Here is an 18,935-nt window from a genome sequence, read left to right as displayed (position 1 = left end):
TACATAATTTCAACTTAGCCACAATTAGAACTAGTGAAAATGGACTGTTTACAGGAGTTTTAAATAAGCAAATGTTTACCTTTCAAGGGTAACCTGCAAAAAAACTGCACTAGGAACTCTGGTTCTGTGGTGTTTTACTCCTCACGTCAGCTTCTTTACAGTGGTGAAATGGAGCTCATTGTAGTACAAAATACTAAACTGCACACGTGCTTGAGGGTTTTATTTTAAAAAAGTGGAAGTGGAAATAATAAGAAATTTAAGGTAAAAAATTGCTAACTATTTTTGAATTCAATTGGAATATGACTGAAATGTCGAGTAATAAATCATGGACATTTTCTTAGTCGTTAAATCTGTATTATTGGAAAATAGCATTCTGTGAGTTCAAGGTAGAACATCTTGTTTGTAGTACAATTCCAGAAAGAATTTGCTGTCCTAAATAGTTTATTTTGAATGGTTAAGAGGTGAGCGGTTGAATCTTCATCACATATCACATATTCATTATCTATTTCAGGATACTAACTTGTTGTGCAGTTTGAGCAGGAGCTTCTCTACATGTCCTCATAAGACCATGTACATCATTGATTTTGCTTCTCTGAATGTCAATGTTGAACAATTTATCTTTGAATTTCTCTTGTAGAGACCACGTTATCCTGAATTGAAAACAGTAATGCAGCAAGTTCCTCAAATCTCTGGTGATGCTTTGGATCAATTTGATTCAAAACTTCTGAACCCATCATCTCATAAAATGGGCGATAAAAGGAGAAAGGATCTCTTCAAGAAACTCTTGTCTGGCTGCATTGGGGTAAGTTATGTATCTGGTTCCTAAAGGAGTCTTTCACATCGGTTATGATATTTTAATAAAGTAACATTAATTTGGACAATTAATTCACAAAACATTTACTTGTCTGTTAACAGTGCCTCTAAAATATTCTGTGCAGATTTGGTCTGACAATAGTTTCACTATTTTTTAAATGTTAAAGATTTTCAGGAAAGGATACAGAATTTGTCAAATTTACATTGCATACCATCCCATGTATTTAAGCAAAAATTTGTAACATTTGTTGAAAGAATGATATTCTAGAACTATCATCTTCTTAGACTGAGGGGGTTGGTGTGATTATCTTATTCAAAATGTTATGGGTGAGATTACAGAACCAAAAAACATTTTAATAAAGTACAGATTTAGTTGCTATTTCTGGAATAATAGGAATTGTAGGAATCTTTATCCCATGGGATATATCTTGATTTGGGGCAGTGTTGCTAGAATTTGGGATGTGATGAGGAAAATGGATACAAAGTTGATAATCCATAAGCAAAATACCATAAAAGGACACAGTGCTGGAATAACTCAGCAGTCAAACAGCATCTCTGGAGAACATAGATCAACGACGTTTTGGGCCGGGACCCAGACACTGCAGCATCTGCAGTTCCTTGGGTCTAGCAAAATACCACTTGTACATTATCAAAAACAAGAAAAATGGAAAACCAATAAGGTGAACAAGTTTCCTACCCAAGTGGAGGGTATTCTGTCCTGTCTTGTTCCTATTAATATTCTCTTCATTGCATTGTGCAAATGTAAAATCACACTCTGCAATTCAGAATTGCCTGAAAGTTCCCTTTCAGAATTCTGAAGTAAAGTTTCCTCAGGTCATTGTGTAATTCACTGATCTGCCTGTACCAGTAACCACTTCCGTTTTCATGCCATCTTCCTGTTTAAACTAATGAATGTGGAATTCATTGCCACAGGTGGCTGTAGAGGCAGTCATTAGGTATATATAAAGTAGAGATTGATAGGTTCTTGATTTGTAGGAGTGTCAAAAGATATGGCGAGAAGGAGCGAGAATGGGGTTGAAGGGAAAAAAATCCGCCTTGATTGAATGGCGGAGTAGACGATGGGCCGAATGACCTAATTCTGCTCCTATGTCTTATGATTTCTGACTTGTATCACAACCTTCCTGACTCCACACTGAAATCGGTAATTTCTATTAATTGGCCATTCCAATCTTGCATCTGATATTCAGCTTTTTGTATATTTTCACTTCCAAACTTGGTAATTTCAGACTCTTTGACTTTACATCTTTAAACTCAGATGTGCCTCTTGATATTCACAAGCTTTCATTGCTGTATTTTCAGATAGCTGCATCCATTTTCCTGAACTTGACCAATAGATCTTACCTTTTTTCTTCCCTTTGTGCATGTCTCAATTCCTCCCCACCATCCATTTCTATGTTGCTGAATTGCCTAGATGATTAGTGCATGTAATAGATGGCACATTTTGATCCTCGGCAATTAATGGTGGATGGTGTACCAGTTAAGTGGTTTACTGTGTTCTGGATGATGTTGCGCTTAAATGTTGTTGGAGTTGTGCTCATTGAGGCAAGTGGAGGGTGTGCTCATTGAGGCAAGTGGAGGGTATTCTGTCTTGTCTTGTTCCTATTAATATTCTCTTCATTGCATTGTGCAAATGTAAAATCACACTCTGCACAACATTATGTTGATCTGTCCCATAAGTTTCAAACTACAAAATCATTTTAACCTCTGATCATGCCAAGATAATCAGTCTACATCAATAAGCTTGTACTTGTTTGTAGTACTTGATCAACATAAGTTACATTTTTAGGAAGTAAAAAAAGCCATTTGACAGCACTTGCATGTAGAATGTGTTCTTTGGACTGAATTGTTGGCCATGAGAGATGCTGTATCCTACAATGGTGATTGCATTTCACAAATAATTCAATGAATGTGATGCTCTTTAAGATCTCTTAAGTTCATGATTTAGTCCTAGATTTGAGATTTTACTCAAATGATGGCTAGTATTAGAATTCAATGTAAACTAGCAACACATCCTGTCCATACCTCTTCCCTTGACTCCGTCCAAGGACTCCGACAGTCTGTTCAGGTGAGGCAGAGGTTCATGTGCGTCTCTTCCAACCTCATCTATTGTATCCGCTGTTCCAGGTGTGAACTATATATCGGCGAGACCGGCGAGACCAAACGGTGATCGTTTCGCTGAACACCTCCACTCAATCTGCCTAAACCTACCTGATCTCCCGGTTGCTAAGCACTGACGTTTTTGTTCTAGGCCTCCTCCATTGTTAGAGTGAGGCCCAGCGCAAATTGGAGGAACAGCACCTCTTATTTCTCTTGGGAAGCTTACACCCCAGCAGTATGAATATTGCCTTCTCTAACTTCAAGTAATCCTTTCCTTAACTCTCTTCATCCCTCTCCCCTTCCCAGTTCTCCGACCAGTCAGACTGTCCCTGATTACAGTTTATCTCTGTTTGCTTTGTTGTTACCTTGTCCTAGCTAACAATGATCTATTCTACATTTTCCTTGAGCTTCACCCCTTTTTGATGTCTCGTTCTCACACCTTACACTTCCTTATCTCTGTATCTTCCTTCCCCCTCCCCTGACAGTCCAAAGAAGGGCCTTGACCTGAAACTTCACCCAATCCTTCTCTCCAGAGATGCTGCCAGTCATGTTGAGTTACTGCAGCTTTTTGCGTTTATCTTCGGCTTAAACCAGCATCTGTAGATTCTTCCTACACACATCCTTCTCTACATAATAGAAAAAATATTTGTAATCCCTATTTGAGGGATAACCACGTGTCTTCCACATCTGATTTTACTTGTACTTGAAATTGATCTTTGTGCACAATTAATCTTCGCCTCTTTCTTTAATTCATTTAAATGGCTTTGTTTTACTAACTTCTGTCCTTTTCAGAAACCACTTGGACAGAAGTTCAAAAAAGAAGTGCATATCAAAAACTTGCCCACTCTTTTCAAGAAACCAAAACCACAGCCTACTACACCAATAGAAGAAACGAATGAAGATAATATTCTTGCTCCACTCTTTGATCCAAGAGCTCAGGACATATAAAGAGTACTTGAACTCTATTACTTCCACTCTTGCTTATTGGGGGAAAAAATGGACCTTTTTATGTTGATTTTAACTTGTAGTCTGTCTTTAGTTGTAAGGTGTTATCAACATTAGCATAGTGGAAATTAGCATCAAATGGCAACTTTAAGATGACTGCTCAACTGAAAAATACTTTCATGAAGCCAACTATAACAATTTGGTAGCCAGATATTTCTGCTAATTACTTAGTTGATTGCTGATGGTGAAAGTTAAGCCCCCACAAAAATACATTTCCACCATTCATTCTGAATAACCAACCCAAATAAACTTTGTAATGCATTCTGTGGTGGAAAGAACTATAAACTGATTGTGGTATATTGTTATGAAATGCCTTAACCTTTTCAAAAATTGAATTCGTAGATTGGGTTTGCAGCAATCTGTTTTCCAAGTGTTGTATCCTGACAATGTCTGTGCTCGCTGTATTTAAAAACAAAATCAGAAGAATACATTGAAGTTTTGTTAAAATATTTTGTATGCCATTGTTTAATATTAAACGTGTCTGTCCAGTTTTGTGTATGAAAGTTTATCTTTAATGCATGTCAAGAGAACCAGACCCATGTTATTGCAGAAGATTGATTTTTTTTTTAATCGAGTCTAATGAATTCAGAAGCAGAAAATAATGGGAACCAGTAACTTAATTTTGAAATGTTTCTTAGCTTTTGTTTCGCATTATCACCTCACACTTTCATGTGTTTTAAATGTAGATTTTGAAGACAAACTTAAAATTAACATTAAAGCAATGGTTGTTTTTGTTCCAAGAATTCTTGTAAAAGTCTTTTATGGTGGCTGCAATGGAGACCAAGTCTTCACGATTTTTCTTTATTAATGTCCCCAGCTGTGTAGTACCTATCATCTGAACTCGCTTGGCTAGTTATTGATTAAAACCGTGTCCATATTCAGTTTAATGAACGTATTATCTTTTCTCCATTTTGGCATACTATAATTAAATGAAAAACTGTTCACTTTTGGAAGTACAAATGGTGCTAATTCCCATTACTGCAATGACTATTATGATATGTATATTGAAAAAGTTAATCCAAATGGAAACTAATATCATCATTTTAACAGAAAGCATCAGCATTTGGTTACTTTTCCCTACAGGCCAACCTGCCTTCCCATGTTTTAAATGGAACTGCCAACTTTAAAAGAGCATTAAGTATTAAACTGAAACCTGTTCATGTCTGCAACATGGCATGTTGAGTTGCTTCGCTTTTTATTTATACCTCACGGGCAATTGTGTTGCATGTTTCCTAAGGGTAATTTTAAATCTCTGATCTGGCTTTAAACCTAATTGACAACCTACAATGCTCCTTTTGAGTCGAGCACCATGAAATGCTACAAAACTTTGAGTTTTAATGATATTTTTCAAGTTCAAATACAGGAATGATAATGAACCAGAAGAAAATACTGTCATTTTTGCGTTAATTTTTATTTCAATAAAATGAATCATAGACAATGTGCATTTTTTTTTCTGGCCTTGATATCAATAAATAACTTGAGGGAGAACTTTGGATAATGATTTGCAACAAGTCCAGCTGATGTAGGCAGAAAAGCAAACTTGTATTTATGGCTACGTTTTTATGTTCTTGTTCTATACAACCCACACTGAACAAACATTTCAAAACGCTTTGCATGTTGAATTTACCATTGTAATAATTGATTACAGATGAGAACGTTGTAAATTGCTGTGATATTCTTTTCCCCACCCATCTCGCCACCACCCACACACATTTAAATTCTTCCCTGCATTTTGAGAATTCTATACATCTTCTTCATCCTGGTAAACACTTTTACAGCTTTTTGTGCAATACAAGGCTGTAAGAAAATATGGTATGAATAACTAATCCCTTGTAGGCTGCAAGATATGGGGATAAAGTGTAGAAATTGCTTAAGATATAGGATCAACTCTTCAAAAATATGTAGCTTTATATCCTGGTTGAGTGGAATGTTGTTCGCCACAAGACTATCAGTTTATTTTGTGTTATAAAAATCTATACCAAAAGTGGACTATACAGAGTATATGTCTAGATTCTTTAAACACAATTGTTTGTGCTATGTAGTGGAGGAAATACTGTGGAATATTTATACAAGATTGTATACTATCTTTGTAATGCAGACAATGGTGAAATGTTCTGCTATATTCACTGTCAACCAGTTATTACAACAATTCATTTTTTGAGTAAACCAAAGTTGTTTTTAAAAACACTTGCTTCTCTAAGCTCCAAGTCTGCCCTACAATATGCTGCCTGGTGCATGATTAAATAGCCTGCTAATATTCATCTTGGAAGCAAATCTAGGTCTCAACATTCTGCTTTTGAAATGTCTTTCTCCTTCCTTAACCATGGCTTTTTCTTTGCATTGATGAGCAGAGCCCTTGACTGCATCCCATCTTTGTATAACATAACTCTTATCTGCCTGCATATAATCCATATCACTCCGTTCCTGCATATCCATATACCAATATAAAAGTCTACTATTGGATCTACCTCGACCACCATCCCTGGCAGCACGTTCTAGGCACTCGTTACCCTCTTTTTTTAAACCTGTCCTGCATATCTCCTTTACACTTTGCTATTCTCACCTAAAGGTATTCACCTGTCAGGTGTTCTGACAGTCTGCCCGATGTAATAACATTATATACTTCTGTTGGTTTTTCCTGCAACTTGCAGTGTTCCAGAATATTTTCCAAAACATCTGCTTTCATCCCTTTCCTCAGGCAATACAAGAACAGGAGCTCCTATGGATTTTACCTTCCACCCTATCGGCCTCCACTTTGAAGTCATCCTTTGCAATGCCCACCAATAAGATTCCACCACCACCCTTCCCTTCTCTCCGAGCATTTTGATGGGATTGCTGCCTTAGTAACATTGAGGATTGCGGATGCTGGTTTATGAAAATAGACACCAAACACAGAGTAATTCGGCAGATCAAGCGGCATCTCTAGTGAACATGGATAGGTAACATATTGAGTCTGATCTGACGAAGGGTCTTGACATAATGTGTCAATTATCCATGTTCTCCAGAGACCCTGCCTGGCGTGCTGAGTTACTCCAGCACTTTGTGTACTTTTCTTACTCTGTGTTCGGACAAACCTGCCTTTACTCTCTTTCTTTCTTTTCAATAGACAATAGGTGCAGGAGTAGGCCATTCGGTCCTTCGAGCCAGCACCGCCATACAATGTGATCATGGCTGATCATCCCCAATCAGTACCCCATTCCTGCCTTCTCCCCATATCCCCTGACTCTGCTATTTTTAAGAGCTCTCTCTTAGCTCTCTCTTGAAAGCATCCAGAGAACCTGCCTCCACCGCCCTCTGAGGCAGAGAATTCCACAGACTCACCACTCTGAGAAAAAATGTTTCCTTGTCTCCGTTCTAAATGGCTTACTCCTTATTCTTAAACTGTGGCCCCTGGTTCTAGACTCCCCCAAAATCGGGAACATGTTTCCTGCCTCTAGCGTGTCCAAACCCTTAACGGTCTTATATGTTTCCATGAGATCACCTCTCATCCTTCTAAACTCCAGAGTATACAAGCCCAGCTACTCCATTCTCTCAGCATATGACAGTCCCGCCATCCTGGGAATTAACCTTGTAAACCTACATTGCACTCCCTCAATAGCAAGAATGTCCTTCCTCAAGTTAGGAGACCAAAAAGTTTAACTGCCTCTTGACAGCTATAGTGCCCTCCATAATGTCTGGGATAAAGACCCATCATTTATTTATTTGCCTCTGTACTCCACAATTTGAGATTTGTATTAGAAAAAAATCACGTGGTTAAAAGCGCACATTGTCAGATTTTAATAAAGGCCATTTTTATTCATTATGGTTTCACCATGTAGAAATTTCAGGGCACCATAATGTTTGGGAAACAGCAATGTCATGTAAATGAAAGTAGTCATGTTTAGTATTTTGTTGCGTATCCTGCCTGAAAGTCTGCGATTCATAGATATCACCAGTTGCTGGGTGTCTTCTTAGGTGATGCGCTACCAGGCCTATTTTGCAGCCATCTTGAGCTTATGCTTGTTTTGGGGGCTAGTCCCTTTCAGTTTTCTCTTCAGCATACAAAAGGCATGCTCAATTAGGTTCAGATCGGGTGATTGACTTGGTCACTCAAGAATTGAGCATTTTATAGCTTTGAAAAACATTCTTTGTTGCTTTAGCAGTGTGTTTGGGATCATTGTCTAGCGGTAGAATGAACCACCGACAAATGAGTTTTGAAGCATTTGTTTGAACTTGAGCAGATAGGATGTGTCTATACACTTCAGAATTCATTATGCCACTACCAACAGCAGTTGTATCATCAATGAAGATAAGTGAGGCAGTACTTTCAGCAGCCATACATGTCCAGGCGATAACACCCCCACCACCGTGTTTCACAGATGAGGTGGTATGCTTTGGATCTTGTGCAGTTCCTTCTCTCCTCCATACTTTGCTCTTGCCATCACTCTGATATAAGTTCATCTTCGTCTCATCTGTCCACAAGACCTTTTTCCAGAACTGTGGTTGCTCGTTTAAGTACTTGTCAAACTATAACCCGGCCATCCTATTTTTGCAGCTAAACGGTGGTTTGCATCTTGCAATGTGGCCTCTGTATTTCTGTTCATGAAGTCTTCTACGGACAGTGGTCATTGACAAATCCACACCTGACTCCTGAAGAGTGTTTCTGATCTGACAGGCAGGTGTTTGATGATTTTTCTTTATTATAGAGAGAATTCTTCTGTCATCAGCTGTGGGGGTCTTCCTTGTGACTAGTAAGGTCACTTCTTAATGATGTTCCAAACAGTTGATTTTGCTAAGCCTAAGGTTTGGCTGATGTCTCTAACAGTTTTATTATTGTTTCTCAGTCTCATAGTGGCTTCTTTGACTTTCATTGGTACACCTTTGGTCCACATGTTGATAAACAGCAATAAAAGTTTCCAAAGGTGATGGAGGAAAGACTAGGTGCTGAGAGCTCTCTTATACCTGCACGAACAAGGCAATTAAACACACCTGAGCAATTACAGACACCGGTGAAGCCATATTTCCAAACATTATGGTGCCCCTGAAATGTGGGGGGGGGGGGGGGGGGGGGGGGACAATGTAAAAACACAGCTGTAATTTCTACATGGTGAAACCAAAATGTATAAAAATCCCCTATATCTGCCAATGTGCACTTTAACCACGTTTTTTTTTCCTATTACAAATCGCAAATTGTGGAGTACTGAGGCAAATAAATAAATGATGGGTCATTGTCCCAAACATTATGGAGGGGACTGTACATTATTTCACCATTTCAAAGAAATTCTTTTTGGTCAACCCATTGCCAGCTCCACCTTTTCTGCTACCAGGACACACTTGTTTATCTTTCTCAGTTCTGATGTAGAATCACTTGTATCCACCCCTATTACTTGCCAGACGTTGTCCTACCCCTCATCCAACTTTCTTCTCCCCCACACACCACATTCCTCACCTATTCATGTTCTCCAGAGTTCTGCTGGCTGATTTACTTTAGCACTTTGTGTCTTTTTTTTTGTAAACCAGCATCTGCAGTTCTTGGTTTCTAAAAAGTTCATTGTTTTTCTTGCACAAATGCTTGACCAGTTTTACCAGCATTTTCTGTTTTTAATTCTAACTTGCACATGAATCATTGCAATTCTCGAAACCTCCAAAAAGTGTAATATTCTCACTGCTTTGTTGGAATCTCTGGCCCATAATCACTCGAAATGAAGAAAGAGCGTTCAGCTTGGCTTACATGTCAAATTCGTCCAATAGTCAAATGATACCTAAGCTACCATTATCCTGCCTTTGGCCTATATTCCAATATACATTTCCGCTTTGTATACCTGTTCAGAAGTAATTGTAACTAACTACCGCTTCTTCTACCAGGTCGTGTAATTTATTTATCACCCTGATTGGGAGGAGGGGAGAGAGAGGTAAGTTTACTTAAGGACCCTTTAAAATATATGCTCTTTAGTTTTAGATTATTTTACCGCAGGGAAAAGACTGATCAGTGACCTCGTTCTCTCCAAGTTTAGCCTTCAACCTCGGGAACGAAAGCCCTCGCCTCTCTACTTCTGTATCACTCAAGCCCTCCAGTCCTGGAACATCTTTGTGAATCTGTTGGCAGGCACCCTCTCCAACTGAACGACACATTTCTTGTAGCTCGGCTGCAAGAGTCGGGGCTTGCTTGCGTGCCCCTTGGTCTGGGACTCCCTGTTAATTTCCCCCACCCATCACGGCAGGTCCGAGGGTCGTCGGCCACCCACAGCCGCCGGGCACGCGCGCGACCCCCGAACGCCGCCGGAGCCCAGTGCCGTGCTCGAGCGGGGGCGCGCCCGGCGGCGCCTGCGCATAGGTGCCCGTACATTTGCATCTGCCCGGTACGGGCGGGCGGCCGCGGGAGGAGCGAGGCCGCCGGTTGCCGCCGGTTGCTGCCGGTTGCCTGGAGTGCTCTCCTTCAACGCCGGCCTCCGTGACCCTGGTCAGCTGCTCGCCTACGCTTCAGTAGTTAACATTGAAGGTCCGATGGTTCGCTGAGTGAGTAACGGTACCCGGTGTTTTACTTTTGTTTTCGGACGGACGGACGGAGGGAGAGGAGAGGAGAGAGATGGGGAGGAAATAACAAGAAGGGGGATTTGTTTTAGACCCGGACTGTAGGTCACGAACACGTCAGCATACAGTGTACACTGGGTGTGTGCGGAAAGAGCAGGGCGTCAGGTGCCCGTTACATGCGGCTTCTAACCGATTAGCCAAATACAGGTCAAGTTCACCTGGCAATTAGCAGCAGACCTCCCCATCCCCAAGGTTTAAAGGGAAAGAGTGCAAGGCGTTCAAGTCGACCCATCACAGGGAAATTGTATTTGGATGCTGTTAACAGTTTACATAAACATATGCAACTTAGCGAGAAAACAAACATTTAGCAGGGCTTTACATTAATATTAACCAATAAATGGGTCAGTGCCACCACACAAGGATATAATAATCAAAGGTTCGGTCAAAGAGCTGTACTATGGTGAAAATGCTGGAAGTGCAGTGATTTTAAGACGGAGCTTAGGAGACTTGGGGACATGACATGCACGACAGTTAGTCGCTAGTGGCGGAGGGGATTTAAAGCAAATGATCAACAGGTAAGAACTGGAGGCGTGCAAATATATTACACGGATGTGGAGCTGGAGTAGATTATAAATGGGTCAATCCATCATAGAAAATAATAGATTCAAGGCATTTCTTTAATTGGAAACCATTGATATTATAGGTCAGGTAATTTTACTTTGGTTGTGTGTGAAATGCAAGTTATCTTTTAAGGAATAAAACTTAAGAAAGTTGAAGATATCTAATTAACCTTTTTAAATGAACATAAATTGTTAAGAAATGAAGATGAGGATAAAGGAAATTAATCAAAAATTGATCAGATGGATTTTTAATGGATTTCCTATACTATTATTTAAAATATTGCAAAGATATTTATGTATATCATTCACAAATCAAATGCAAACGTTGGAAGGATTCCAACTGTCAAATTATCCACTCAGCTAGACATTTGCTGTCCCACCCCTGACAGAGTCTGTAGGTTTCACATTGGCCTCAATAATGAAGGAAAAACAGCTCCAATAAACATTTGGTCAAACACTTATACCTTTAACTTCCTGCTGCTAAACAGTAACCAGTTCAAGTAATTCGATAATTTTGGGAGGTGTTGTAATTCTTCTGTTGTTTACACTGGGCTTCTGTGTGCTCTTGATGCTCAGACTGGGTATAATGCCATCCAGAATACTTCTCAATTTTGTGGGAATGTTACATTTTTCCAAGGAAACTTTGAGAGTATCCTTGAATCTTTTCTACAAACCGCCAGTTCATCTTTTGCTATTTTGTATTCAGACTCGGGTGTTAGGCAAGCAAACAATGCGGCCTATTTATCAGGGCTATCGAGCTGTAATTAGGATTTCAGTGCTCAGGATGCCACTCAAGAAGAAAATGTTTGGTTTGCATAGCCTCCCAGTCAACGAGGACAGTTTTGCAAAGGCAGCCTTGGTGAAACCTCCATTGTTTTGAGATGCTTGCTGCATGCAATCCATTAATAAGAAGCATGTAGGAGGGCGGGAAGTGATCTTCTCAGGTGACCAAACACTGTGATACCACATTAAAGGAGATGGAAAATGTCGCTACTAACTACTAACGAGAGGTAAATTCCACAATAAGTCAAGTGTTCCATGTTTTCTTAAGTCTTGTTGTGGATCTTGATTGTTGAAGGATGGTGGACCTGGTGGACAAATTGGCAGATATTAAGTTTCAGGCCTATTCTCTGATATGCTTCAGTAAATGAATTAATGACGACGTGGAGCGTGGCCTGTGAATGTGTGCATTTGCAAGTGCCGCGCACATGCTCTAGTATGACGATTGAACTTGGGTAACCTTGGTTCTATAGTGGAGGTGACTTAACTCAACACTAAAGGCCTTGTTGTTTTTCAGTCACCATATGGTCTTTTCAGCTTCTTGTTGATCAGGAATGGCAACAAGGCTAGAGTGGATAATTTTCTGTGTAATGGATTCAGTAGCCCTGCATCAAGGTTATTGTGGATGAGGAGATCTTCAAAGTGTTCCTGCCAGCAGAGTTTTTTCTTAGTTTATCTGCATTTTTGGCTTTCAGTTAAGTGAGGTCTTAGGTCATAGATTGCCTTGATAGTACTGAAGCATCTGTGCATTTCCTGGTAATAAGCAGTTTGCTGGACCTCAGTCACCTTTCCCAGCCGTTCTTCTGTTCTTCAGATCACAGATTTTCTTTCGGACCTCAGTTTATGGGTGTCTGCAGGAGTTTCATTTCACTTGATGCATGAATATTTTCTTGTGGAGGCAGAGGACACAAGGGGAATTTAAAAGAAGGATAATCAATGAAATATAAATTCTAAATGAAAATTATTTTGCCAGTTTAACTGTATACTTGAGTTAATGGACTTTCAAAAAGAGTTTGATAAAATGCTTTGTTTGCAGACCTGTACGTAAACCTGTTGCTAAAGGATTAAGGGAATGGTAGTTTCATTTTTCAGAAATTGATTAATTGACTGATGTGAGTGGTTGTTTTCAGATTGGAGGCAAATATGCAGTGATGTGTCTGAAGGATTGGACAGCTGCTCTGACTTGTATCGTAATCATCTGGAAATGACTACATGGTGTAATTTCAAAATTTGAAAGCAACATAATTTAAAAACGTTAATAGCTCAGCTGGGCATCTTGGCTGGCATGGACAAGTTAGGCCGAAGAGGCTGTTTCTGTGCAGTATGATTCTAAATAATGTACAAAATGGGTCGCTGGAGATAAAGGCCAAATAAAAAGAATGGAAAGAAAGAATTAGGTGCACAGGTGGCATCATGGGCATAGGCAGAACCAAGGAGGAGTAATAAAAATGTAAAACTTCTGTGAGAATAAGCGTTAGATTTCTTAAAGTAGTAATGCAGTAAGGAGATGCATACTAACTGAAATTAATTAAAGATATAACAGAAATAATTTGATTATATGAGATGATTTTAATATTTACATTGTCTTGAAAAATCTGTAAGCAGAAGTAGTTAAAGGCAATACATTGCTGGAATGTATTTGGGGAGAGTTTTGGAACTGTCAAAGGGACAGGACGTGCTACATTTTGAGATAGATAATGAACAAGGATAAGTTACCAACCCTTGTGACTTATGAATAATTTCATCTAAATTGACAAGTGGCTTTAAACCAAAATTATAAAGTTAAGCTGGGTAAACTTTGAGGTGAGGAGACTGAGCTTTTAATGGGTGAATATAAAAACATTGGGAAGTATTCAAATAATATTTTGGTGCAGCAAACACTTCAGACAAAACTAATGCTTTACTTCAGTCTGAAGGAGGTTCCCAGGCTGAAACATCACCTTTCCATGTTCTCCAGAGATGTTGAGTTATTGACCTGCTGAGTTAGTCGGCACTTTATGTCTTTTTTCGCAGTTCCTTGTTTTTTGTTTCTACAAAGGCCTCACTTATACAAAAAGCATCTAGAAAATTAAAAGTAAAAGTTTATACAAAATCAAAGAGAAGCAGAAATTCAATCAACAGTTCATGCAAATATAAACAGAAGATATACTTTTGTTGTGTCCTGTTTACAGAAAATAGAAAATAAGAAACTGGTCAGGAAATGTTTGGAATAATCGAGTCTGATAAGAAGCACCAACGAAAATTTGAGCAACAGATTAACCTGAGCATGTTCCTGAGTGGAAGTAGCTGAGTATTTTTGTAAAGGAAAAAAAAGAGGCTATAGATAAGAAGCCTATTTTAAAATTATATACAGTAGTACAAAGATGTAGTAAACTATGTAGTTCGGCCTGAGAGAGACTGTGAGGAGCAGGGCTGGTTTTAAGCCGATTGGACCGATTGCTCCCAATTGGGCCCCGCGCCAATGGGGGGGCCCTGCGCTAATTTTCCGTATTTCGTACGAAAATACGAATTCGCGTTGCTAAATACAGTTTTTTTTTTAAACATTCGCCTTGTTAAATACGGATTTAAAAAAAAACGAATATGGATAAAAACCATTACACCGGCCATCAGACAAAAGATGTGTTAACTACTAGCACGTTAACAGCCAGTAGTTAACACATAGTTATACAATGTGCCATTGCTCTCTCCCCCCCGCTCCCATTTTGTCTCTCTCTCGCTCTCTCACGCTCTCTCACTCCCTCTCTCTCTCACCCTGTCGCCTCGGCATTCCCGGAATCATTGACGTTTTGCGATGACGGCTGCATCTGCGGTTCCTTTCTGTTTGGGGGGGGGGGGTCATTGATTTTTGTTGCCAAGGTTTTAGAGTAAAGCATAACTCACTTACCCAATGTGCTGGACAAAACTAGAAGGTGCATTGCCCTGCACTGTTTCACAGACCTCAATGGTTGAAGGGTCTGATGAAGGGCCTCAACCCAAAACGTCACCCATTCCTTGTATCCAGAGATGCTGCCTATCCCACCGAGTTACTCCAGCATGTTGTGTCTATCTTCGTTTCAATGGTTCAAAGGTTTCCATATTATTAGGAAAACTATAGGTGAGAAAAGGTACTGAACAGATCATTCTGGGGTTTGTTCTGTATCTTGTCATACCTCTAGTTACCCTCTCCCCTGACTCTCAGTTTGAAGAACTGCAGGACAGTGTTCGTGTGCAGAGGTCGGTGCGGACTCGGTGGGCCGAAGGGCTTGTTTCCGCGCTGTATCTCTCAACTAAACTAAACAGATAATCTATGGAAAGAAAATAGAGCATCTTTGTTGGTTCATTATGACTTCACGGGGCTTTCAAATCTCGCACGAGAAACCTTTGCTGCATAGTGGCGCAGCAGTGCAGTGGCTGCCTCACAGCGCCAGAGACCCGGGTTCTTTCCTGATGACCGGTGCTGTCTGTACGGAGTTTATACGTTCTCCCCGTGACCTGCATTGGTTTTCTCCGAGATCTTCCGTTTCCTCCCGCTCTCCAAAGACGTACAGGTTGTAGGTTAAGTGGCTTGGTACAAATGTAAATTGTCACTAGTGTTTGTGTGCGGGGATTGCTGGTCAGTGTGGACTCAGTGGGCCGAAGGGCCTGTTTCCGTGCTATATCACTAAACTAAATTAAACTAGAGCAGATAATAGAAACATAGAAAATAGGTGCAGGAGTAAGCCATTCGGCCCTTCGAGCCTGCACCACCATTCTATATGATCATCCAACTCAATATCCTGTACCTGCCTTCTCTCCATACCCCCTGTTACCTTTAGCCACAAGGGCCACATCTTTAAACTGTGACCCCTTGTTCTGGACTTCCCCAACATCGGGAACAATCTTCCTGCATCTAGCCTGTCCAACCCCTTAAGAATTTTGTAAGTTTCGATAAGATACCCCCTCAATTTTCTAAATTCTAACGAGTACAAGCCGAGTCTATCTAGTCTTTCTTCATATGAAAGTCCTGACATCTCAGGAATCAGTCTGGTGAACCTTCTCTGTACTCCCTCTATGGCAAGAATGTCTATCCTCAGATTAGGAGACCAAAACTGTACGCAATACTCCAGGTGTGGTCTCACCAAGACCCTGTACAACTGCAGTAGAACCTCCCTGCTCCTATACTCAAATCCTTTTGGTAATTAGCAGCTACGGTAATGGTTGGAAGCCAGTGGAGCTACTGACAGTCAAACGGGAGCAGGAGATATTAAGACAGTGTATAATCCATAGCACCATAGTGTACAATTTCATAATATATACTAAATAACAGGGCTGACAGACCTTGGCTGGGAACCCGGGGCTCACCAAAATCGTTCCCAATTGGGCCCCGCATCTCCTAAGTCCGGCCCTGGTGAGGAGGGTGAAGTTTCTGGTTGGTCAGGAAACTGGCTTTATTAATCCTGATGTTTAACTAGGCTGGGTATTCAGTTTATATGTTGATGACAATGAGGCAGTAGCAGAAGAGTAAGAAAACTGATGTATTGTCAGAATATTCAAGCTTTGGTTGAATTCCATGCTCATAGTGCTTCAAGTGGTGTCTACAATAAATGTTATAACTTCGAAAGATAAGAATTTTAAACGCATAAGCATGTCTCTAATTAAAATCTTAGATTGGTGATGCTCTCTTGCCGCTACTCATTTGGGAAATTCTAGCAGGATGTGTGCATCATTTGATCAAAATCAAAAAATTGTTACATGTGTTCATCTAGATGAAGGTTTACTGAATGAATATTGGGTTATTGAATGAAGGTTTATTGAATGAATAAAGCTCAACAAATTTATCCAATGAATAGTTAATTGAATTATTCAGACCAGGAAAAAGTAACATTTGTTGCAAAATTGTAATGTTCTGTTCTGTATGTTCTGAGTTAAGTTGATTGTATAATTGATAAAGGGATGTTGAAAGTGCACAGTGGACAGAATGTACAAGTATTAGAGGTGGAATTCCGATGGAATCATTCCAGAATGCACTGTTTATTCAGTTCCATATACATTCTTGGGGCTAGGTGTGATGCATCGAAGGGATCTAATTTCAAGATAATTGCATACTTGATGGTTGTAACTATCACGTGCGGTTTAATTTATGGTCTGTAAAGTGCATCACAACCTTTGTAGTGCTTTATCTTGGGCTGTGAAAGCCTCTTTCCCCCTACTTGTTTTTATTGTGTTGTCTTCCTGGATTCCAGTCAATGATTGGCTATTGTTATACAAATATATGAAATATTTGAAATGAAGTACATTTGTACTACATAATTAACACAAAGCGATAGAATTTCACTGTCCTTTCTGGAAGTTTTATTTATTATGAAAGGAAGTTTTGAAGTTTAAAGAACGTGCCTCATGCCCCAGGGCACCTCGCACAGCCGACCTCAGGACACCCAGAGCACCTCCGAGGGTGCTGAAGGTAAATCCTCATGTCTGCTCACCTGCAGTGTTCCTTTCCTTCGTCTGCCATCTTAAAGGATCAATCATTAGGGAAAGGTAATAACCCTCAGAAATGGAGAAAAACTTCTTCACTGCTGCTGGTCATTCAATTCAGATTCAGATTCAGATTCAATTTTAATTGTCATTGTCAGTGTACAGTACAGAGACAACGAAATGCATTTAGCATCTCCCTTGAAGAGCGACATAGCAAACGATTTGAATAAAAAAAATAATAAGTGTCCGGGGGGGGGGTGGTGATTGGCAGTCACCGAGGTACGTTGTTTAGTAGAGTGACAGCCGCTGGAAAGAAGCTGTTCCTCGACCTGCTGGTTCGGCAACGGAGAGACCTGTAGCGCCTCCCGGATGGTAGGAGGGTAAACAGTCCATGGTTGGGGTGAGAGCAGTCCTTGGCGATGCTGAGCGCCCTCCGGAGACAGCGCTTGCTTTGGACAGACTCAATGGAGGGGAGCGAGGAAACGGTGATGCGTTGGGCAAATTTCACCACCCTCTGCAATGCCTTCCGGTCGGAGACAGAGCAGTTGCCATACCATACTGTGATGCAGTTGGTAAGGATGCTCTCGATGGTGCAGCGGTAGAAGTTCACCAGGATCTGAGGAGACAGATGGATCTTCTTCAGTCTCCTCAGGAAGAAGAGACGCTGATGAGCCTTCTTGATCAGAGTAGAGGTATTGTGGGTCCAAGAGAGGTCATCGGAGATGTTGACTCCCAGGAACCTGAAGCTAGAAACACGTTCCACCTCCGTCCCGTTAATGTGGATGGGGGTGTGCGTGCCGCCTCTGGACTTCCTGAAGTCTACAATGAGCTCCTTGGTCTTCTTGGAGTTAAGGGCCAGGTTGTTGTCAGCGCATCATGCTGCTAAGTGCTGGACCTCCTCCCTGTAGGCCAGCTCATCGTTGTTGCTGATGAGGCCAATCACCGTTGTATCATCTGCATACTTGATGATGGTGTTAGTACCATGTACAGGTGTGCAGTCATAGGTGAAGAGGGAGTAGAGGAGGGGGCTCAGCACACAGCCCTGTGGAACGCCGGTGTTCAGGGTGAGGGTTTGAAGAGGTGTGCTTGTCTAACCTCACAGACTGGGATCTGTTGGTTAGAAAGTCCAGTATCCAGTTGCAGAGGGAGGGGTCGATGCCCAGGTTACCGAGTTTGGTGATCAGTTTTGATGGTATAATGGTGTTGAATGCTGAGCTGTAATCGATGAACAGCATTCTTACGCAAGTGTCTCTGTTGTCGAGGTGGGAGAGGGCGGAGTGAAGTGCCGTTGAGATGGCATCCTCCGTACTCCTGTTCTTGCGGTAGGCAAACTGATAGGGATCCAGTGTGGGGGGTAGGCAGCTTTTGAGGTGTGCCAGGACCAGCCTCTCGAAGCACTTGGTGATGATGGGGGTAAGTGCAACTGGGCGGAAGTCGTTGAGGCTTGCCGCAGTGGAGTGTTTTGGCACTGGCACGATGGAGGTGGTTTTAAGGCAAGTGGGGCCAACTGCTTGGGCAAATGACAGGTTGAAGATGTCAGTCCAGACGTCTGTCAGCTGCGCAGCACAGGCCCTGAGCACGCGCCCGGGGATGCCGTCAGGGCCAGCAGCCTTACGTGCATTAGTCCTACTCAGTGCCACGTACACGTCGTAGGGG

General features: G+C 41.0%; 2 protein-coding genes across 3 annotated transcripts in view; both read left to right on the top strand.

Annotated features, from left to right (window-relative positions):
- Window positions 1–5,374, top strand: part of LOC129699622 (exportin-5) — a 90,207-nt gene extending 84,833 nt beyond the window's left edge. Inside the window, exons 31-32 of the mRNA XM_055639584.1 lie at window positions 638–802; window positions 3,724–5,374. Coding sequence (XP_055495559.1) covers window positions 638–802; window positions 3,724–3,879 — 321 coding nt within the window. The 3' untranslated portion in view covers window positions 3,880–5,374. The remainder of the gene's footprint in view (window positions 1–637; window positions 803–3,723) is intronic.
- A 4,880-nt stretch (window positions 5,375–10,254) lies between these two features.
- LOC129699621 (CAP-Gly domain-containing linker protein 4-like) overlaps window positions 10,255–18,935 on the top strand; it is a 233,352-nt gene continuing 224,671 nt past the window's right edge. Inside the window, exon 1 of one of the 2 annotated variants that reach the window (XM_055639581.1) lies at window positions 10,255–10,441. The gene's annotated coding sequence lies outside the window, so the exon portion shown is untranslated. The remainder of the gene's footprint in view (window positions 10,442–18,935) is intronic. The other variant, XM_055639580.1, reaches the window with a different exon arrangement.

This window comes from Leucoraja erinacea, chromosome 8 (assembly GCF_028641065.1).
Source record: "Leucoraja erinacea ecotype New England chromosome 8, Leri_hhj_1, whole genome shotgun sequence".
Taxonomy (NCBI): Eukaryota; Metazoa; Chordata; class Chondrichthyes; order Rajiformes; family Rajidae; genus Leucoraja; species Leucoraja erinaceus.
The sequence above is the reverse complement of the archived record's forward strand: the minus strand, read 5'-3'. Positions and strand labels throughout refer to the sequence as shown.